General features: G+C 36.1%; 2 protein-coding genes across 4 annotated transcripts in view; one reads left to right on the top strand and one right to left on the bottom strand.

Annotated features, from left to right (window-relative positions):
- LOC116861910 (MICOS complex subunit MIC27-like) overlaps window positions 1-22,826 on the top strand; it is a 552,532-nt gene that overhangs the window by 66,922 nt on the left and 462,784 nt on the right. The window lies entirely within an intron of this gene.
- SATL1 (spermidine/spermine N1-acetyl transferase like 1) lies at window positions 2,910-21,452 on the bottom strand. Of its 3 annotated transcripts, none has more exons than XM_032848801.1 (6): window positions 20,663-21,452; window positions 18,410-18,461; window positions 12,040-12,120; window positions 11,543-11,644; window positions 10,932-10,972; window positions 2,910-3,234 (listed from the first exon to the last, which is right to left on the bottom strand). In XM_032848801.1, the coding sequence occupies exons 1-6, from the start codon at window positions 21,290-21,292 to the stop codon at window positions 3,064-3,066; spliced, it is 1,077 nt and encodes a 358-aa protein (XP_032704692.1). In that variant the 5' UTR covers window positions 21,293-21,452; the 3' UTR covers window positions 2,910-3,063. The 3 variants fall into 3 exon arrangements, with proteins under 3 accessions (XP_032704692.1, XP_032704693.1, XP_032704694.1); XM_032848802.1 differs by having other exon boundaries at window positions 2,910-3,177; XM_032848803.1 differs by lacking the exon at window positions 10,932-10,972 and having other exon boundaries at window positions 3,084-3,177.

Below are 22,826 nucleotides of genomic sequence, written 5' to 3'. Positions count from 1 at the left end.
ACATATTTGCTTTAGCTTTTTCAAATTAATGTTAGCTAAATTAGAATGGTGTGTAGAAGGATGTGTCCCCTCCATTTTTTTCATACCTCAGAGCTGGAATAAAATATCCATTATTTTACGACACTTGGGCTTGGTTTTGTCTCTTTGTTTTATAAATGGCAACTCCTCTTAAATGTCCAAAAACACTTCTTTTAAGAGGACCATAGTCTACAAGGCACCCCAGTGCTGCCTAGTAATCCTACTGGTTCCTTTAGGTGGTTTCCTATTCTGTTCCCCAGGAGAGATATTACAACCCTTCTATTCTTAAGCCTCCTATACCTGCCGAGGATGACTGTCTGTTATGTGGAGGGGAAACATGAGCTTTATGACCATTTTAACTTCTTCCCCTCTACCTTCAAGACTTACCTCTTTCTAGCCATGCATCCCCTTCATCTAAGGCTAATGCTTATTCGTGTTCCTGATCTTCTTTCCCATGTTTCTCAGTACCATATTCTATCCTGTTTAATCTTCACCTTTTGGTTTCTCTTTTCATTAATTTCTTTTCCTCAATCTGTAAATAGCTTCAGATCTTCTTTGTCCAAAAACAAGAATAACAAAAACATTTCTTTAACTCTGCCACTTCCTCTCAAGCTGTCTTTCCTTTCTCTTTCCTATGATTGCCATACTTTGGGAAAAAATAATTAATGTCACTTTCTTACTTCTACACTTTTGGTTCCTCTCTAACTTTCTGACTCCCGGACCTCTTTACCTATTTGAATTTTCTGTAATTATTGACTCTTAAACACTCCCTCCCTGAAACTCACTCCTCCCTTTGCTCTCTGTTATTCCTGCTCATCTTGTCATTCTTCATTCTCTTGCTCTGAATCAAAATGCTGTGGTTGTTCAGGTTGCATTCCTAGTCATCTTTTCTCATTTTATATGCTCTCTCATTTTCATTCAATATACTTCACTGGCTGTAGCCACCATTTATATTTCCTTATCATTTATGTTTCCAGCTCCCATATTTCTCTAGAGCTATATACCTATTTTCTGATTATTTATTAACACATCTACCTTATATGCCATAGGTGTCCCCAATGTTAATATGCCTAAAACTAAATTGCTTCTGCCTCTCTTTTCTTCAATTTCTGTGTTTTTCAAATCTACTCAACCTTTTCTACTCTTCTCTAATCCTTGCTTCCATTCAAGTTTTTATCACCACCTTCTGAATTAATACAATAGTCCTTCATCTGCCCTCCATCAATCTTGCTTTCTGTCACTAGAGAATGTGTTGTCTCTGCAGGTAACAGTAAACCAGTTCACAGTCAGTGAGACTCTATATAAAGTCTGGAATTGGGCAGTACAGGGTTCATTCAGTAGCTCATTAGTGCCATCAAGGACCTAAACATATTCTCTTTTCACTCTGCTCTTTAGTATGTCAGCTTGTCATCTTGTGGTCACAAAGCGGCAGTTGTTGCTCTAGGGAACATATACACATTCAGTGTAGGAAGAAAAATTAGGGCAAACCCTACTAGATGTTTCTGACCCTCTTTTATCAAACAAGTAAATGCTTTCATAGAGTGCCTCTCAGAGTTCTTATCTATATCTTGACCAGAACTTACCATGTAGCCACCTTAGCTCAAGGCAAATGGGCAAATCATATTTTTTTCCTATGGTGAGGAAGGCAAGGAGAAAGGGATATGGAATGGGTGTTGAGTTTCAGCTAACTTATAGTGTCTGCTACCCTATTCTTCTAACCCATCTGTCATATTATGGCATAGTTGCCTTTCTAACAACTATTATGGTTAGTTGTCTCTCTGAAATCTTCCAGTGGCTCATCATTGCCTATATAGTCATCAAATGAAGACTCCTAAGTATGGCATATAAGGCCCTTCACTTATGGTCCCAATTCAACTTTAATCCTATCTTTCCTCTCCTTTCCTATCCTACTGCCAGTGTATATTTTATCTATAATATAATATATAATAATATAATGTTCATTGCTCCATGAACATGCTTTGTTATTTTAAGTTGGGTTTTCTTTTTTTCTGTCAATGCTCGTATTTCCTCTTAGAATTTTTTTTTTCTGTATAATCCTGTTCCATATTCCAACTTCTCCTCATCCTTCAAACCCAATTCTGGTGTCACCTTTCCCTATCCTCCAAGGTAGGATTAAAATGATCTCTATCCTGCTTTCCTTTATACTTGGATGTTCATAGCTGTGACAACCCATCCAATTTATTATTAAAACTAAAACTAGTATTTTTTCACAGACAAGATTCCTTGTGGGTATGACTGAATCATCTTTGTGCAGCTTTTATGCTCATGAAATACATAGCAGGAACTCATGTGTTCTATGCTTGCAACACAGGATACAAAAGTAATTATACTCCTATCAAAAGGTTTATATTTCTACTAGAAAGGAAAGAAACATGCATAGACAGTATTACATATAGTATCTTCCCTCAGATAAATACAACCAAAGAGCTGTAAATGCTCAGAGATAAAATACAGTTCAGAAATAAACTGTAGTTCTGAGATGATCTTAAGGAGTCAGTGGTACTTGAGCTACTCAGGGTAGGGAAATAGTTCACTTACTAGTGTTTCATAAGTAAGCTCCTCAAAATTTACCTTTAGTATTTTAAATGAATTTTTTGTAACTCATCTGTTTATAATCAAACAAATCCATATTTCATCAATTCTAAGACACGTTATTTACCTCTAAGAAAAAAGTGCTACCAGTGGGTAATTACACTTATCCCAGTTTCAGCTTTGTTAAGATGTGAAAATATAAACATCTTAAATTTAGTGAGATACGGTAGTTAAAAAATAAATATCCTAACACCGAGTATAAAGTGATTCTTGATTTATCTACTCTTTTGGTTCATCAGCTCCGCTATTAGTATATTTGGATAAAGGAAGGTTGATCGTATCTGCCAAATCTGCTTCAAAGTAAAAGATCTGCTCAAACCAGAGTTTGATCACTTGCTGTATTGTACAACACTCAAAGTCAAACTGCTGTTGGACTCAGGTGACATTTGAATGTTGGAGCATGTGTTGGGACAAGTTGAAATGGGTCATCTTTCACTCTTCCTTTGCCATATCCATGAGTTCTTCTCTGTTAAACCTGAATAGATGCCAGCCCTCTTCAGAAGAAAGGTCTAAGGCCCCTCGACGAGTGTAGTAGTCAATAGAAGCCTGGTTCCAAATGACAACAAGAAAATGCATGCAGTTACATTGGCTTCTGATGGCTATCTGTTTAAAAACAAAAAGAAGTTACTTTTAATTGAAAGCATAGTCTTTATTAACACATTTATTTTATTAAATGTCTATATGCAAAGCACTATGTCTATATAATACTTCCAAATAATAATACAATAGTTAACTCTAGGACTTGCCTAAAGCTGTAAGAAGAAAAAAAAACTTCTGTTGAATTTTAAAACTCTTTCTTTGAAAAGTCCAAAAATGATTTGCAAAGTTTATGCATTGGTTTTTCTATAAATCCAATTCAGTTTTTTTCTTTATGGAAAAAAACCATATGATACAGTAATTCCACTACTAAGTACTAATTCAAAAAGATATATGCACCCCTATGTCTACTGTAGCATTATTTACAATAGCCAAGCTAAAGAGAAGCAACCTTTGTGTTCATCAACAGATGAATGGATAAGAAGATGTGGTATGTATATTTACATACATATACACACACAATGGTGTATTACTGAGCCATAAAAAGAATGATATGTTGCCATTTGCAACAACATGGATGTACCTAGAGGGTATAATTCTAAGTGAAATTAAGCCAGAGAGAGACAAATACTTTGTAATTTCACTCATGTAGAATTTAAGAAACAAAACTAATGAACAAAGAAAAAAGTCAAACAGAACAACATTCTTAAATACAGAGAACAAACTGGTGATTGCCAGATCCTAAAATTTTCATATTCATTTCCAAAGTACAAAAGGATCTTATTTTTATACTATGCTTTTTTTTCAAGTATAATTAACATACAATGTTATATTAGTTTCAGGTGTACAGTATAATGAATGATTCAACAGTTTTATATATTTCTCATCACTTATCAAGTTAAGTGTACTCTTAATCCCCTTTATCTATTTCACCCATCCCCTCCACCCACCTTCCCTCTGGCAATCACCAGCTTTTTAATTAGATTATTTGTTTTGGTGTTGAGTCGTATAAGTTCTTTACATTATTTTGGATATTAACCTGGTGCTAGACATATCAGTTGCAAATGTCTTATCCCATTTAGTAGGTATCCTTTTTATTTTGTTGTGGATTCCCTTCCTGTCTAAAAGATTTTTCTTCTGCTGTAGTCCCAATAGTATAATTTTATTTTTGTTTCCTTTGCCAGATGACATCTAAAAAAATGTTTCTGTGGCTGATGTCAAAGAAATTATTGCCTGTTTTCTTCTAGGAAGTTTACTGTTTCAAGTTTCACATTTAGATCTTCAATCTATTTTGAATTTATTTCTGTGTATAATAGAAGAAAGTGGTCAAGTTTCATTATATTTTCATTTAGCTGAACTGTTTTCCAACACCATTTGTTGAATAGACTGTCTTTCCCATTGCATATTCTTTGCCTTCTTTGTCATAGATTAATTGACCACAAAAGCATGGGTTTATTTCTGGACTTTGTTCTGTTCCATTGAACTGTCTGTGTGTCTATTTTTGTGCCAGTGTCATACTGTTTTCATTATTTTGTAATAGATTTTCACATCTGGGAACAAATTCATTTTTGTTCATTTTTGTGATTACTTTGGGTATTCAGTGTCTTTCATGGTTCCATATGTATTTTAGGATTATTCTAGTTCTGTGAAAAATTAGTTGGTAGTTTAATAAGGATCAAATTAAATTTGTAGATTGCTTTGGAGAGTATGGACATTTTAAGAATATTGGTTCTTCCACTCCGTGAGCCATGGAATCCCTTTCCCATTTGTTTCTTCAGTTTCTTTCATCAGTGGTTTATAGTTTTTGGAGTACAGATTGCTCACCTACTTGGTTAAGTTTATTCCTAGATATTTTATTGTTTTTTGTCCAATTGTCAATGCAGTTGTTTTCTTACTTTCTCTTTCTACTTCTTTATCATTGTATCAAAGTGCAACAGATTTTCATGTATTAATTTTGTATCCTATGACTTTACTGAATTCATTTATCAGTTCGAGTAGTTTTTTGCTGAAGTCTTCAGGGTGTTCTGTATACAGTATCATGACATCTGCAAAGGGTAAAAGTTTTACTTCTTCCTTACCAAGTCAAATGCCTTTTATTTCTCTTTCTTGTCTGACTGTTGTGGCTAGGACGTCCAGTACTATGTTGAATAACAGGGGTAAGAGTGGGCATTCTTTTCTTTTTTCTGATCATAGAGGAAAAGCTCTCAGTTTTTCACCAATTAGTATGTTGTTAACTATGGGTTTTTCTTATATGGCCTTTATTATTGTGTTAAGGTATGTTTCTTCTAGACCTACTCTGTGCAGCTTTTTTGACATGAATGGATATTGTACTTTGTTACATGCTTTTGCTGCAGCTGTTGAGATGATCATATGGTTTTTATCCTTTCTCTTATTAATGTGATATATCATATTGATTGATTTGTGAATATTAAACCACCCTTGCATCTGTGGAATAAATCCCACTTGATCATAGTGAATAATTTTTTAAATAAATAGTTGGATTTAGTTTGCTAATATTTTTTGATGATGTTCATCAGAGATATTACCTTTAGTTTTCTTATTTTGTAGAGTCTTTATCTGGTTTTGAAATTACGGTAATGCTGTCTTTGTAGAATGAATTTAAACGCTTTCCTTCCTTTTCCATTTTTTGGAATAGTTTGAGAATAAAAAGTGTTAACTTTTCTTTGAATGTCTGGTACAATATCCCTGTGATGCCATCTGGTCCTAACTTTTGTTGGAGTTTTTTGATGCTTGATTCAATTTCATTGCTTGTAATCAGTCTGTTCAAATTCTCTATTTCTTCCTGGTTCAATTTTGGAAGGTCATATGTTTCTAGAAATTTATCCATTTCTTCTAGGTTATCCAGGTTGTTGGCATAGTTTTTTTCATAATACTCTTTTACAGTCCTTAGTATTTCTGAGTTATTGGTTATTATTTCGCCTTCATTTTTAACTTTGAGTCCTCTCCTTTTTTTGGTGAGTCTAGCTAAAGTTTTATCAATTTGTTCATCTTTTCAAAGAACTAACTCCTGGTTTCATTGATCTGTTATATTGTTTTTTTCCCCACTTTTTGAGTATTTCATTGATTTTTGCTGCATTCTTTATTATTCCTTTGTTTCTACTGGATTTGGGCTTTGTTTTTCTTTCTCTGTAGCTCCTTTATGTGTAAGGTTAGTTCTTTATTTGAGCTTTTTCTTAGTTTATCAGGTAGACCTATATTGCTATAATCTTCCTTCTTAAAGCAGCTTTTCCTGGATCCCAAAGCTTTTGGATCATTGTGTTTCGTTTTCATTTGCATCCATGTATTTTTTTTTATTTCCTTTGATTTCTTGGTTGACCCATTAATTGTTTAATAGCAGGTTATTTAGCCTCCAGGTATTTGTGTTCTTTCCAGATTTTTTCTTGTGTTTGATTTCTAGTGTCATATCATTATAGTCAGAGAAGATGCATGATAGATTTTAATCTTTTTGAGTTTATGGAGACTTGTTTTGTGATCTAATCTGTGATTTGTTCTGGAGAACATTCCAGATACACTTGAAAAGAATCTGTATCCCACTGTTTAGGGATGAAATGCTCTTGAGTATATCTTTTAGATCCATCTGGTCCAATGTTTCATTCAAAACCACTGTTTCCTTGATTTTCTGTCTGAATGATCTATCCATTGATGTAATTGAGGGTTATAGTCCCCTACTATCATTGTATTAATGTCAGGGTTTTTGTTTTGTTTTGTTTTGCTTTGCTTTATGTCTGTTAATAGTTGCTATTTATGTATGCAAGTGCTCTTATATTGGGTGCATAAATATTTACAATGATTATATCCTCTTGTTGGATTGTTCCCTTTGTATTCATGTAGTATTCTTCTCTGCCTCCTGTTATAGTTTTTGTTTTAATGTTTATTTTGTCTAAGTATTGGTACCCCAGCTTTCTTTTAGCTTACAAGCATGTTAAATATCTTTCCATCCCTTCATTTTAATTTGCGTGTACCTTTAGTTCTAAAGGGAGACTCTTATAGACAGCTTATCAATGGGTCGTGCTTCTATATCCATTCAGTCACCCTATGTCTTTTGATTGAAGCATTTAGTTCATTTACATTCAAAGTAATTATTGATAGATGTGTATTTGTTGCCATTTGTTACTTGTTTTACAGGTATTTTTGCTGTTCTTCTCTATTACTTTTTTCTCTTGCACTTCTGTTGTCTTTGATAGCTTTCTATAGTGATATGCTTGGGTTCCTTTCTCTTAATTTTTTGTGTATCTATTAGACATTTTTAATTTGTGGCTTCCATTAGGGTCATATTTAACATGCATATAATGTAGCAGCCTCTATTGAGTTGATGGTCAATTAACTTTGAACTGATTGTATTTTTTAAAAGATTTTATTTATTTATTTGACTGAGAAGTAGAGCCTGAGAGCACAAGTGGGTGAATGGCAGAGGAAGGAGAAGCAAGGGCTCAATCCCAGGACCCTGGGATCATGACCTGAGCTGAAGGCAGACACTTAAATGACTGAGCCACCCAGGCACCCCTTTTTAAGAACCCATTCTAAAAGCAGTAAATTTTTATCCTCCCCCCACGATTTTATGTATAATATGTCCTACTTCATGCCTTTCATTTTCTGAATCCTTTGACTTGGTATTTATAGATATATTTGGTCTTAACTGCTTTTGTGCTTTAACCTCCATACTGGTTTTATAAGTGATTTATCTATGACTTTTATTTTGTTTGTATTTAACTAAAGTTTTTTCCTTTCATAATTTCTTACTCCTGATTATCATGTTTCTTTCCACTCAAAGAATTCTCTTTACTGTTTTTTCTAAGGCTGGTTAAGTTGTGATGATCTGCTGTTCTTTCCATTTGTCTGGGAAACTCTTTATCTCTACTTCTATTCTGAATGATGACCTTGCTGGATAGCCATGAAATGAGTATTCTTGATTGCAAGTCTTTTTCTTTTCATCACTTTGAATATATCATACCACTCCTTCCTGACCTACAAGGTTTCTGCTGAAAAATCAGCTGATGGCCTTAAGGGGTTTCCCTTGTATGTAACTTTTCTCTTACTGCTTTTAAAATTCTCTCTTTTCAATACTTTTTTGCCATTTTAATCATTATGTGTGTTGGTGTGGATTGCCTTGTGTTGATTTTCTTGGGGACTCTCTGTGCCTGCTGGGTCTGAATGTCTGTTTCTTTCCCCAGATTGGAGAAGTTTTTAGCTATTATTTCTTCAAATAAGTTTTCTGTCCCCTTCCCTCTTTTCTCTTTTTGGGATCCACTTAGTGTGAATTTTATTAGGTTTGATGATGTTGCTGAGTTCCCTAACCATATTCTCATTTTTAATTATTTTTTTTTCTTTTTCCTGTTCGGCATTGTTGCTTTCCAATACTCTGTCTTCCCGCTCACTGATCTGTCTTCTGCCTCCTCTAATCATTGATTCCCTCTAGTCTGTTTTTCATTTCAGTAAATTCTTCATCTCTGATTGGTTCTTTTTTGTTTTCTATTTCTTTGTTGAAGGTGTTCTTATGTTTTTCCACTTTTCTCAAGTCCAGTGTCTTTATGACCATTAGTTTGAATTCATTACCAGGTATATTCTTTATTTCCATTTCATTTAGCTTTTTTGCTGTGGTTTTGTTCTGGTCTTTCATTTGGGATATATTCCTCTGTTTTATTTTGTCTAATTCTCTATGTTTGTTTATATGTATTAGCAAAATCAGTTACATCTCCTATCCTGAATGTAGTGGTCTTACAAAGAAGAGGTCCTGTGGTTTCCTGTAGCACAATGTCCCCTGTTCACCAGAACCAGGTACTTCATGGGTGTCCTCTCTGTGGTTTGTGTGCCCTACTGTTGTGGCTAAGCCTCACTTGCTTTCAGTCCATTCTTTGATTTTTGTGGGCTGCATTTGGTCCTGTGTTGTTCAGGGCCATTCTGTGGCCATAGGCTTAGAGTTGGACATTGTCAGCAGTCAGACTAAATGCCTGCCCTAAGCCCAGTTTGCTGGGGCTGAAGTCATACCAGACTGCAGAGTGCTTTCCCTGTGTTGTCTTCTAAGAGGCTTCTGTTGGTGGGCAGGGGCTGTAAACAAATTAGATGATATCCCGTTTGTCTCTTAGGGCTGTGGTAGCACCAGCCTGCAGGGTGCTCTCCTACCTTGAGAGTCTTTTATTGGTTGGCAGGGCTGGCAGACCAGATACCTATTGCCAAGCTTCCATGCAGTGACTCCAAACTGTACAAGTCTCTCTTTGCTACCCCTGAAAGGTTTTTGTTGGTGGACAGAGCCAGTTATCATATCAGGTGCCTGTCCCCCAGTCCATGTGCTGATACTGCAGACCCACTGATCAGCAGTACACTCTCTGCACTGCCAATTACATGGTTTAGCTGCCAGGGCTTCAGTCAAACTGATGTCCAGGGTTATCTTTCCCTCTCCCCAAGGCAGGAATCATTTTGGATTGGTGCAGGTCACTGCCAGAGCTGCTTAAATAAGACCTGGCAGGAGCTGCTTTGGAGGGACTCCTGCTCAGTGGAATGAAATGGATGGAGTGGATCCACAGGAGAATGTGGGGTGGGATGCATGGTATTAGCAAGGTAGGTGCAGTACATCCTGTTTCCCATAGGTATCCCACTCTCTAGGCTGGGAAGTAGGGATTTAGTGAGAAGAGAAATGGTTCCCACCAGCACATATTCTGAGATTTGTAAAGAAATCCTCTTGGATACCTTATGCATTTTTCATATTGTTGCTTCTATGCTCTATCTTTGTGGGGTTGTTTTGTTATGCTGTTTCTTTAAGGTCGGGGACTCTATTTGCTGTTGCCCTCTCACTTTCAGTGCTAAGCCCACTGATTTTTTTTTAAAGATTTTATTTACTTATTTGACAGGGAGATCACAGGTGGGCAGAGAGGCAGGCAGAGAGAGAGGAGGAAGCAGGCTCCTTGCTGGGCAGAGATCCCGATGCGGGGCTAGATCCCAGGACCCTGAGATCATGAACTGAGCCAAAGGCAGAGGCTTAACCCACTGAGCCACCCAGGTGCCCCAAGCCCACTGATTTTTCAAAGCTCCTGTAGTTAAGCCCAACTGGTTGTAAAAACTCAAGAAGTTAAGCTCCATGGTCTTCAAAGCCAAATGTTATGGGAACTTGTCTCCAATGCAGATCCCTCATGCCTAGGTTTCCTGGTGTGAATCTGATCCTCTCCATTCTACGTGCTTGTGATGTCTCTCCCACTTGTGCTTAGTCTCCCCAGGAATTTGGTTCTTGACCTTGTCTCTGCCTCTCCTACCCTTTTCGATGTGAACTCCTCTCTTTGATTAACTGTGGAATATGTGTTCTGCTAGTCTTTAGGTCATTTTCTGGGTTGATTATACTGATGTGGCTGTTTTCTTGGTGTGTCCCTGGGACAAAATGAGTTTAGGAGGCTCCTACTCCTCCAACTTCCCAGAAGTCATTTTTATGCTCTTCTTATATTCATACCTTGGACCTATTTTATAGGTAAAATTGAAATTGCCTTCTAATCCCCCTCTTGCTTATTTCTGCTTTATAGGAAAGTGGTGTATACTATGGTTGCAGATTACATACAAATCAATTTTTGATTAAATGTAATTCAGATATAACTTATATGACTATCTGATTTGAAAATGTGTTTTTAATTGGAATAAAAAGTATGTTTTGAGGATATATTCAGAAGGTGAGAGAAATTATCTAATTTACACCCTGTCAAATAATATTTAATGAAGAAAATGATAACATATAGAATACCAGTACCAAATGTAATACACACCTGACTTAACCTCTTCAGCATTTCAGCTCCAATACCTAGACCTTTTAAATAGATAATGGAAAATGGCATGAGTTGAAAAAAAATCCACTTAAATTCATTTGCTTTAATCTTAAAGAAGTAAAACATAAAACCCTATATCTGGCTGTTATATATTCTTAACAAGTTATGTTGAAACTCAACTCAAACTCATGAATGTTTTTAATATCTTCTTCCTAATTGTAAAGTGGTTCCAAAGGTAATAGAAGAGATATTGTATTTAAAGACTGGTGAAGCAGAAATGAGTCCCTGTCACACTTAATATAGTATACTTCTTATTCATTTTCAGACAACACAATCTAAAATATAAATAGATTTTTTTTTAAGATAAAAGGGTAGCTGTGATAACTTGGTGTATTCAAACCTTGATGGGAGCCATGAAAGTCATTTTCTAACCTGTGATTGAGTTTTCACCATATGCAAGGATAACTAGGATAGTGATCAGTCTCATTAAATAGAAGTGAGTTACATAAACTAATTTAAACACCATATTTATACTGAAGCAGTATCTCTACTCCTTAAAATGTGCCATTTTAACTTCTAAACTGTACGTAGTAATATAAGTATAGCTTGACCTCGGTAAGCTTGTATGACGTAAAAGTCCTCTAGGTAAAGTAACTTGCCAATCCAGGGGTCGTATGTAAAATAGTACATGGCAAATCCAACAGTCACTTTGCCTAGAAGAGGGAAGAAAAGGTACGATGAGGTTAATGCTTTGAATCTTGGAGTGTTCTTTCCTCTAAAATTGAGTATCTTAGTGATTTCCTTATTAAATTAGTAAGAGCTTACTGGACAAAATATCAAACAATAAAAAAATATGTAATGTAGGCTTAAGTCCCTTATAACACAATCTTAAAAAAGATAAGCCATCTTTTAATAATGTATATTCTTCAAAAATTTTCGTATGCACATACAAATACATACCACACATTTTCTTTAAAAAAAAATGAGTTTGTATGCTTATGCCCTTCTACTCTGTTTAATAGTAATTCTGTACTATCAAACTGTTCTTCATTTTCAGGGTAGAGAAAGTATACTCCAGATTAAATTGGAAGAGGCAGATTTATTTTACCTGATGGTTTTTGTTGATTGTGTACTTCTGCAATTAGGCAGTAGAAAAGGGGATTGTCCCCAAAGCCATCCCTGAGTAAATCTGAAATACAAATTCATATACAGTATGTTAGAAAGTTTATAATAAAGAAAAGGAAGATGGCAGAGTAGGCAGCACCAGGAATTCATCTCTTCACCTGTATAACTGTACTGGCAGTGGATATTCTGGAACTCTAGAGTTTATTCGAACGTTTGCAGCTTCCAGAGGACAGCTTGGCTGGTAAATTTCAGTTAATGTTGGTTAAATTCAGCTGTCAGCCCACTGGTGGCTTATAAGTCTCCCCTGTCTCCTTGCTTCATGGCAGCAGGTATACAAAACACAAATTGCTAAGTGATTTGCTGGAGCCAGGGTAGGCATTAGGCTTTATCCTCCAAATACTAGAGTTCTGTGTTCTGATCATGGATTGCTACTCTGAATGCTGAGGCATGGATTGCTACCCTGAATGCTGAGGTGAGAGCTTTGAAGTTGACCACCATTTTTCCAACCTTCACCAATGAAAGCAGCTTCCAGATGTAAAAAGAGCCACACTTGTTTTGTTTGATATTTAAAACCAACCACATATACAGAGGATTTACAAAGCTACCGTGCATGACCAGGGAAAGACACAGACATAGACACGACCTCACAATACCTTAAACATTTAACTCAGGCTGATCTCTTAACAGAGATACCCTATAATAATAAAAACAAAACAAAACAAAAACAAAAAACATTCCTGGGGAAGGGGGATAATTTTTTTTAAAGATTTTATTTGTTTATTTGACAGATCACAAGTAGGCAGAGAGGCAGGCAGAGAGAGAGGAGGAAGCAGGCTCCCTGCTGAGTGGAGAGCCCAATGCGGGGCTCGATCCCAGGACCCTGGGATCATGACCCGAGCCAAAGGCAGAGGCTTTAACCCACTGAGATACCCAGGTGCCCCAAAGGGGGAGAATTTTATTTCCAGAGTTAACACATACTAAGATTCAAATGTCCAGTTTTCAACAACAACAAATCACAAGGCATTCAAGGAATCTGGAAACTATTCCTCATTCAAAAGAATAAAATAAATCAGTAGAAAACATACCTGAGGAAGCCCACATGTACTAGACCAAGACTAAAAGAGCTGTCTTAAAAATGCTCAAAGAGCTAAAAAAAAAAGAATGCACAAAAACGGGAAACAAATATGTGAATAAAATAAGAATCTCGGTAACAACATACAAATTATGAAAAAAAAAACAAAAAATTCTGAAGCTGATAATTATGTACAATAACTGAAGTGACAAATGCACTGTAGAGGAGCAAAATCAGAATTGAACTAGCAGAAGAAAAAAAATCCGTGAATTTGAATATAAGACAATTGAAATTACCATCTCGGGAACTGAAAGAAAAACAATGAAGAAAGTAAACAAGGCCTAAGGGCTTTGTGGAACACTATGGAGTGGGCCAATATACACACTATATGGCAGGTTCTTAGGAGGATGAAAGAGAGGAAAAAAGTATCTGAAGAAATGATGGCTGCAAACTTTCTAAATTTGAATCAGTTAATGTATCTACAAATCCAAGAAGCTCAACAAACTCCATACAAAACAAAACTCCATACAAAAACAACTTCATACAAATAAATCCAAAACAAGCAACACCAAGACACATACTTTAACTGCTGAAAGACAAAGAGAAAATTTTGAAAGCAGCAAGGGAAAAGGAACTTGTCACCTACAATGGCTCATCAGTAGGATTATCAGCTGATTTCTCATCAGAAACCTTGGAGACCAGAAGGCAGTGGATTGATCTAGTCAAAGTTCTGGGGGATCCTGCCAACTGAGAATTGTATCTCCACCAAAACTGCCCTTCAAAAATGAGGGAGAAATTGAGACATCCCTTGATCACCACCAAAAACAAAAACCTGAGGGATTTCATTATCACAAGACTTCCCTACATAAAATGCTAGAAGTCCTTCAGGTTGATATGAAAGAAAGCTAGATAGTAACTCAAGCCACATAAAGAAATAAAGATAAAACTAAAGGTACTGAGGGGCACCTGGGTGGCTCAGTGGGTTAAGCCTCTGCCTTCTCTCTCTCTGTCAAATAAATAAGTAAATAAAATCTTTAAAAAAAAAAAAAACTAAAGGTACCGAGTTAAATGTAAATACATGGCATTTAAAAGGACTATAGTTATTTTAATTTTGTTTATAACTCCACCTTTTATTTTCTACATAATTAAAGACAACTGCATAAAATTGGTTATGTTATTGGATACACAATGTATAAAGATGTAATCTCTAACATCAGTAACATAAAAGGGGGAAATGGAGATGTATAAGAGAAGAATTTTATATATTATTGGAAGTAAGCTGATATAAATTCAAATTGGATTATTATAACTTTGGGATGTTAAATGTAATTTCCATAATAACCACAAAGAAAATATCTATAAAATATACACATAATGAAATGAGAAGGGAATCAAGATATTTCAATACAGAAATCAACAAGACACAAAAGAAGGTAGCACTGGAGGAGATGAAGAACAAAAAGGCTATATGGCGTATAGAAAACAGCAAAAGACAGAAATGAGCATAATGGATTAAAACAAAATTAAAACAAATTATCCAACTCTATGCTGTTTATAGGGGACTCAGTTTAGATTTAAACACACACATAGAAAGGTTAATAGTGAAATAATGGGAAAAATATTTCATGCAAAGAGTAACCGAAAGAGAGCTGAGGTGGCTGTGGTATATTAGACACAATACACTTTAAGTTAAAACTGTTACAAAAGACAAGGAGTTTGTTTATTAATATTTATGTATGTATTAATATATATTTATTAAGAAAAGGTCAATTCACCAAGAGGATATAACATTTATAAACATTTATGTACCAGTCATCAGAGATTCAAAGTATATGAAGCAGATAGTGACAAAATTGAAGGTAGAAAAATAATTCTACACTAATAGTCGGAAACTTAAGGTCTTCAGTTTCAGTAATGTATCAAACAACTGGGCAGAAGATAAATAATTTACTAGATTATTTGAACAATAATATAGATCAAATGGACCGAAAAGAAATATACAGTACACTCCACCTAACAACAACATAACGCCCATTTTTCTCAAGTGCACATGGAACTTTGTCTAGGATAGGCCATATGTTAGGCCACAAAACAAGTCAATAAATTTTGAAAGATTTAAATAATACACAGTATCTTTTCCAATCACAGTGGAATGAAACTAGAAATCAACAGCAGAAGGAAACTAGGAATATGACATATATGTAGAAAGTAATGGACTTTTAACCAATAGGTCAAAGAAGAAATCACAAGGGAAATTAGAAAACAGAGATGAATGAAAATGAAAATACAACATATGAAACTTATGGAATGCAGTGATAGCAGTGCTTGGAAACTTACGCTATAAATGCCTACACTAAAACAAACAAACAAACAAACAAACAAAAAACCTCAAGTAATACCTAACCTTATACCTTAAGAAACTAGAAAAAAGGAGCAAACTAAGCCCAAAGCTAACAGAAGGGAGTTAATAATAAAGTTTAGAGCAGAGATAAACAAAATAAAGGGGAAAAGTACAATAGAGAAGAAGCAGTAAAACCAAAAGTTGATTCTTTGAAAATATCAAAAACTGGACAAGTAGACTGACAAAAAAGAGAAGATGCAAGTTAACTAAAATCAGAAATAAAGCAACACTACTACTGATGTTACAGAGATGAAAATGATAAATAAATGCTATGAACTTTACTCCAAGAAATTAGATAACCTAGAAGAAATGAACAAATTTCTTGAAACTCACAAACGACCTAAACTGATACAAGAAAAAATCTGAGCAGACCTCTAACAAGAGTTTGAATCAGTAATCAAAAAAAAAAATTTCTCAAAACAAGAAAAGTCAGGAACCATGAATGGTTTCCCTAGTGAATTCTAGCAAACATCTTTTTTTTAAGATTTTATTTGACAGTGAGAGAGGGAACACAAGCAGGGGGAGTGGGAGAGGGAGAAGCAGACTTCCTGCAGAGCAGAGAGCCCAATGGGGGGGCTCAATCCCAGGACCCTGGGATCATGACCTGAGCCAAAGCCAGATGATTAATGACTGAGCCACCTGGGTGCCTATCAAACACTTGAAGAAGAATTAACATAATCCTCAAGCTCTTCCAAAAAATTTTGAAGATAAAGAAACATGTCCTAATTCATTCTATGAAGTCAGTATTACTTTGGTACGAAAGATAAGTAAAGACATCACAAGAGGGACACCTGGGTTCCTCAGTCAGTTAAGCGTCTGGTTTGAACCCCATGTCCAGCTCTCTGCTCAGCCAGGGAGTCTACTTTTCCCTCCCCCTTTGCCCCTCCCCCCACTTTTGCTCTCTCTGGCTCTCTTTCTCAAATAAATAAATAAAATCATTTAAAAAAAAGACATCATAAGAAAACAAAGTTACAGACCAATATCCCTTATTAATATAGATGCAAAGATCTCCAACAAACTATAAGCAAAGTGAACCCATGGCATAGTAAAAGAATTATTCACCATGACCCATAACCAAGTGTTATTTATCCTAGGGAAGAAAAGGTGGTTCAACATATGAAAATCAATCAATATAATGCATCATATTGACAGAACAAAAGGAAAAAAGCACATGAATATCTCAATTGATGCAGGAGAGGCATTTGACAAAATATCCTTTCATGACAAAAGCCCTAAGAAAATCAGGAATAGAGGAAAATTCCTCAACATTTTTGATAAAGGGTACTTATTAAAATCCCATTAACTTCATGCTCAGTGGTGAATAGCATAAAGCATACCCCCTAAGATTAAGAAGGCAAAGATCCCCATTTTTTAAATTAAGATATAATGTATTATTTGTTTAAGGGGTACAGGTCTGTGAATCATTAGTCACACAATACACAGCACTCACCATAGCACATACCCTCCCCAATGTCCATAACCCAGCCACCCTATCTCAACCCCTCCATTCCACCTCACCCCCACCAGCAACCCTCAGTTTGTTTCCTGAGATTAAGAGTCTCTTATGGTTTGTCTATCTCCCTGATCCCATCTTGAAAAGGATGCCTACTTTTTACTACTGCTATTCAACATTGTACTAAAAGTTACAGCCAAAGCTTTTAGAAAAGAAAAAGAATTAAAAGCTATCTAAATTAGAAAGAAGGAGGTAAAATGAGGGGCGCCTGGGTGGCTCAGTTGGTTGAGTGTCTGACTTTGGCTCAGGTCATGATCCCAGGGCCCTGGGATTGAGGCCTGTGTTGGGCTCCCTGCTCAGCAGAGAGTCTGCAGCTCCCTCTGCCCTCCCCCCCAACTCGTGATCTCTCTCTCATTCTCTCTCAAATAAATAAATAAAATCTTTAAAAAAAGAGGTAAAATGATCTCTGTAGATGACATAATCCTACTGATAAAAAACCCAAAAAGAAAGTTACTATAGCTGATAAAGGAATTCAGCAAATTTGCAGGTGACAAGATCAACAAAAGTCAGTTTTGTTTCTATACATAAAAAGAACAAATGAAAAAGTAAACCAAGAAAGCAACTCCATTTACAGTGGCCTCTAAAATCAATAACTAGGAATAAATATAACCAAAGAGGTGAAATATTTGCATGCTGAAAACTACAAAAACATTGCTGAAAGAAAAGGACCTAAATAAATTGAAAGACTTCTTGTATTCGTAGATAAGAGTTAACATTATTAAGATGTCAGTACTACCCAAAGTGATCTAAAGATTTAATGCAATCCTTATCAAAATTCCAGTCCCTTTCCCTTTTCACAGAAATGGTAAAGCTGATCCTCAAATTCATTTAGAAATCCAAGTGTGTAATGTTCTACACTTCAATCATTTCTTAGTGTTCATATTTCCTGCCTAAAAGGTTCCAATTCATTATAAAACACTAGCCTATCCTTTTAATATTGCTGGCTATCAAAATGTAGTAAATATCTTGAAAATAGCTTGTCATTTTATGTTTATCCGTTTCATCCTATAAAGTTACTACGGACATATTGGGCATTAAATTTACTTTCTTTGAACAGTTACACTGCTCATTCTACATTTTGAAAATTAGTTGAAGTCTATTGCAGCCATTAAAATGTAAAAACTCTTAAATATGAATTTCATACTTAAAAATGGGGAAAATATGAAATAGTGGATCACTGACAAAGCTACCAAGCCATTGTCCTGCCCATGTAGATACTATTAATGGCACCATCTTTGTGTACCAAGGACAGCAGCATATCTAGATACTACATACTACATACCACATATCTAGATACAAGCAGTATGTGTGTATATTTTATGCCATGTTTCTTTTTTTACCTCTGAAAATACTATAAAATGTCTTACCTGTTACTGTTAACTTCACTGAATCTAACATGTTTTCACAGGAAGCCAATTCCTATCAAAGTAGAGAAAACTTTCAGTTTATGGCTTAATAACAAATTCTTACTATGATAATCATGAAGTTTTTTCTTGAGCACTTATTTATTGAGCGTTCATTAACATAAGATGCCCCAGTCAATATTTTTTTTAAGTTTTTTTGTTTATTTGACAGGCAGAGATCACAAGTAGGCAGAGAGTCAGGCAGAGAGAGAGGAAGGGAAGCAGGCTCCCTGCTGAGCAGAGAGCCCAATGTGGGGCTCCATCCCAGGACGCTGGGATCATGACCCGAGCTGAAGGCAGAGGCTTTAACCCACTGAGCCACCCAGGTGCCCCGCCACAGTCAATATTAACAGACATGAGTGAGAATTAACTCCAGTCATCTTGAACCTTAAAATCTAAATGTACATAGAGAGAATATCAACTATGTCAATAACTCACTCATGAAGATTGTCTAGGTAACTTGAATACAACCAGAAAGGTGGAAGTAAAGTGAAAAATGTTCCTGCATATTGAAGGTAGATGTCACAAAGTCTATATACAATAAAGCTAGTAGACTTTACAGAAACATCTGTCATGTTTGCCTGTGAGGTGTTTTTCCCAGTTTAGACTTTGTTGATGTGGCTTTTCACTATATCATTTTTTTTTGCACATTAAAATTAATACATGATTTGGATCTCATGCTTGGAAAGTCGTTGCCCACTCTCAGATTATTAGAGCATAAATCTCAAAGCAAATTAATTATTACATTCATGTCTATGAGTAAGTAATGTCTCATTTCTATAAGAGTAAGTAATTTTAGCTTTTCTGTTACTTTTCTAGTGAATACTCACTAGAATTATTCCCAAGGAACTTCCTGGAGTATATTCTGGTATATGAGGCAAATTTAAAAGTAAATGTTTTCAGGAACTCCACAAATACAGGTTAATTGAAGTGGGACAGTCCATGATATATTTTTCCCTTGGTGATGTTTGGAAAGATAAGGTAATTTTTCTGGATAGAGAGGTTCATTGCCATTCAAGAATAAATTTATTAATTGCCAACTGAGTGTCAGATACTAAGCTACAAAAAATTAATTTTTTGACATGGGAAAGTGTGCTTATGGAATAATTAACATGTTGTACCTAGTATTTTGATTGGTGATCTAATCATGCAGATAAATGCCAGTTAGAGAAATGATATGGGAACTTGTGGGGATAGGACAGAATGGAAGATATAGAATGATAGATAACCCAGTTCTTACAGATCTGTAATAGGACCTAGCATCATTCCATCAGATGGATTTCACTAGAAAATGTTTGGTGTTCTATTTTGGCCATTAAAACACATTCTCTGATAAAAGGGAACAGAAACTTGGCCTAATTTAAGGATAGATAGATAGGAAGAAAGAATATATATAAATCAATATATATAAAATATATGTATATATAAATTAGTAGATGGGAACATTTTCATTGCAAAACTCTTTATAAGGTTCCCTTATCTATAACCTGTGCCTTATTCCAGTCTCATATTTAATCCATTAAAAATCTAGGCTACTACTTTTATATGGAGTTGTTATAGATTGTGCATCACATAAGTGATTGCTTTGAGTACCACAGAACTTCAGCACAGTAACTGTCACTATTAGTTTGTCCTCTTTACTGGGATGATTTCCAGGAAAACCATTAAAATGGGCTTTAGGAGTCAAAGAATTGTCTGAAATTGTATGGAAAATTATTCTGGTTGAATATTGTTTCCTGCACAATCATTAGCTTCTACACTTGGGTGTGGTCCTAAAAGCAACGAGACTTCCTACCCTAAAATCTTATATATTAATACCTGAAATTCTATCACTGATAGGTCATTCATTTAAGTGAAACATTCCTTTTCTCTAAGATCCTCTTTCAAAGTTAAAAATATCCTAGGAGGGACAAAATACTAGGTCCCTGAAATATCCATGAATTCATCCCTCCCAACTTCCTGAGCCCACTACTTTAAGTAAAAAAATTTATGTATATTTATTTTATGTTATTACAACAATCTTTTCATGTAGATAGTATTATGATCTTGATTTTAGATGTGAAAATTGAAGCCTAGAGAGGTCCAGTAACTTCCAGAAAGTTGTGTACATGGGTCATAATTAGCAGAGCTAGGATTCAAACCCAACCTAAGCCTTCCTTACTCTCAGCCCTAAGCTAATGCCATGAAACTCCACAGAATAAGGAGAAAGATGCTTACTTTAATTAGGCGCAGGATTTCTGGGCAGTCATGAGCCTCTGCAGGTCTTACTCGGAAAGAATTCTTGCTTGGTTGCCTCATGCCTGATTGGCTTCTGCCGGGTTGCCTCATGCCTGGTTGGCTTGGACTTGGTTGATTCATACCTTCATGACTTGTTCCTGATTGGCTTGTTCCTGCTTGACTTGGGCCTGATTGGCTCCAGCCTGGTTGCCTCATGCCAGATTGACTCATACTGAATTGGCTCAGGCCTGGTTGCCTCGGGCCTGGTTGACTTGTGAATGGTTGGCTTGGGCCTAGTTGCCTCATGCTTTGTTGACTTGTGCTGAATTGGCTCGAGTATGGTTGCCTCATGCTTGGTTGGCTCATGCCTGATTGGCTTAGGGCTGGTTGGCTCAGGCCTAGTTGGCTCAAACCTGGACGCCATGTGCCTGGTTGACTTCCGCCTGATTGACTCCTCCCCGGTTGTTTCATGCTCAGTTGGTTCATGTCAGTTAAGCTTGTATTTGGTTGATTTATGTCCAGTTGGTTTGTACCAAATAAGCTTGTGCCTGGCTGGCTCATCCCTGGTTGGTTCATGTCTGGTAAGCTTGATTCCTTCATGCCTGATTGGTTTACGCCCAGTTGATTCATCCCTGGTTGGCTAAGGACTTGCTGACTTATGACTGGTTGGCTGAGGACTGGCTAGCAGATGATGGGTTGGCAGATGACTGGTTGGCCAGTGACTAAGTGTCTTGATGGAGAAGGGGTCTTTAACTACAGTGCTGTAGTGGGAGGCTTTAGGATGTTTCTGTTTTTTCTCAACTTGATTCGTACTTTGAGACCCCTCTATCAAGATGAGAATGGGTAAAATAAAGGTCTACCTAAAGAGTATTGATGCCTCTGATTTGCTGGAGTTGACCTCACCAGCGATTACAGCTGTAGGCTTGGCTGGATTTCAGGTTGTCATCTGGCCTTTCTCTGCCAACAGGCCAGAAGTGAGGGGAAGAAGAAAATGATCCTGGGGGAGTATTACTGCTTCACCCCCTTGCACAGTCGCTGCGTCATAGTGATGAAGTCACAATGCTCATGTTTAATGTGCCTAAGTGCTCCCCCATGTGGTGAGGGATAGGACCTGTTTGACAACCACTTTATTTCCTCTTTTCTTGGATCTTGAGAGAGTGAAGCAAGAAGCTAGAAGGAGTCTGAGAGCTTATTTATGCTTGGCAGTCTCCCTAAATTACCTGCTATTTTAACCACTCAGTTCAAAGATAGTTACTTTAATTCTGCTTGTCCCGTTCCCTGGCCCTGAAATAATTCACTTCCTATTTCTGTCCTGACTTCCACTTACCACCTCTTTCCCACAGGCATCGAAACTAGAATGTTTAAAAAGGTTGTTCCAATGAGGTGCTCAAGTCTCTAATACAGAAAATATTTCTTTACAAATAATTAAAAATAACTGGTTACTATTTATTGACTTACTTTATGACCTAGGCTCAGTGGGAAGCCCATTACATTTTCTCATTTAATCCCATAGCAATCCTATTTTTCCCACTTCTGGGGAAAATTGTTCAAAAGATCTGGTAAAATAACCAAGGCCTAAACGATTGGAAAAGAACCTGAATTCAGGCCCAGATCTGTCCAACTCCATTTTCAGGCATCTTGCCATCACACTATCCTGCCTCTTACACACACTATACTTATTGTCCACCCTAATACCTGTGAAATCAAGTATATTATCCTTTAACCCCATCCTCCCTCACAGGAACCCTTCTCCCATAATTTTACTTGTTGGCTCATTTCTACAACAATGTATATTATGTAATAGATACTAAAATTGTTACGGATGGAGTGAATTTTATTTTTTTAACTATACCAGAGAGCCTTGATTGAAGCTGTTTTAAGTCTCATACTTTATATATACATTACTTCTTTTAATCACCAAAGCAACTCTGTGAAATATATACTGTTCTACACTTTATTAATAATCTGAATTAACTAGTTTTTCCAAGTCTAATACATGGCAGAAGGGGGACAGAGTCCAAAGCCCATCGCATGGACAAAACAATAAATAGAACTGTGGAGGCACAATCACCATTTGGCATATACTGGCTGTAAATGGAAACTAGAGAGCCCATTTTCATATAATGACAGGCAAATCAAGTCACATCACAAAATTATGATAAAC

Source organism: Lontra canadensis, unplaced genomic scaffold (assembly GCF_010015895.1).
Source record: "Lontra canadensis isolate GAN:19392208 unplaced genomic scaffold, GSC_riverotter_1.0 scaffold209, whole genome shotgun sequence".
In the NCBI taxonomy this organism is placed as follows: Eukaryota; Metazoa; Chordata; class Mammalia; order Carnivora; family Mustelidae; genus Lontra; species Lontra canadensis.
This window is presented reverse-complemented; position numbering and strand designations above follow the sequence as displayed.

Bases quoted from the DNA above. Each gene is read 5' to 3' on its own strand.
- SATL1 (XM_032848801.1), bottom strand. From the start codon at position 21,292: ATGAATCAACTGGGCGTAAACCAATCAGGCATGAAGGAATCAAGCTTA. The intron at 12,121-18,409 runs GTAAGACATTTT...TTTGTATTTCAG, and splicing joins AGTGAAGTTAACAGTAACAG to ATTTACTCAGGGATGGCTTT. The intron at 3,235-10,931 runs GTGTGTATTACA...GTTTTTAAACAG, and splicing joins TGCTGAAGAGGTTAAGTCAG to ATAGCCATCAGAAGCCAATG.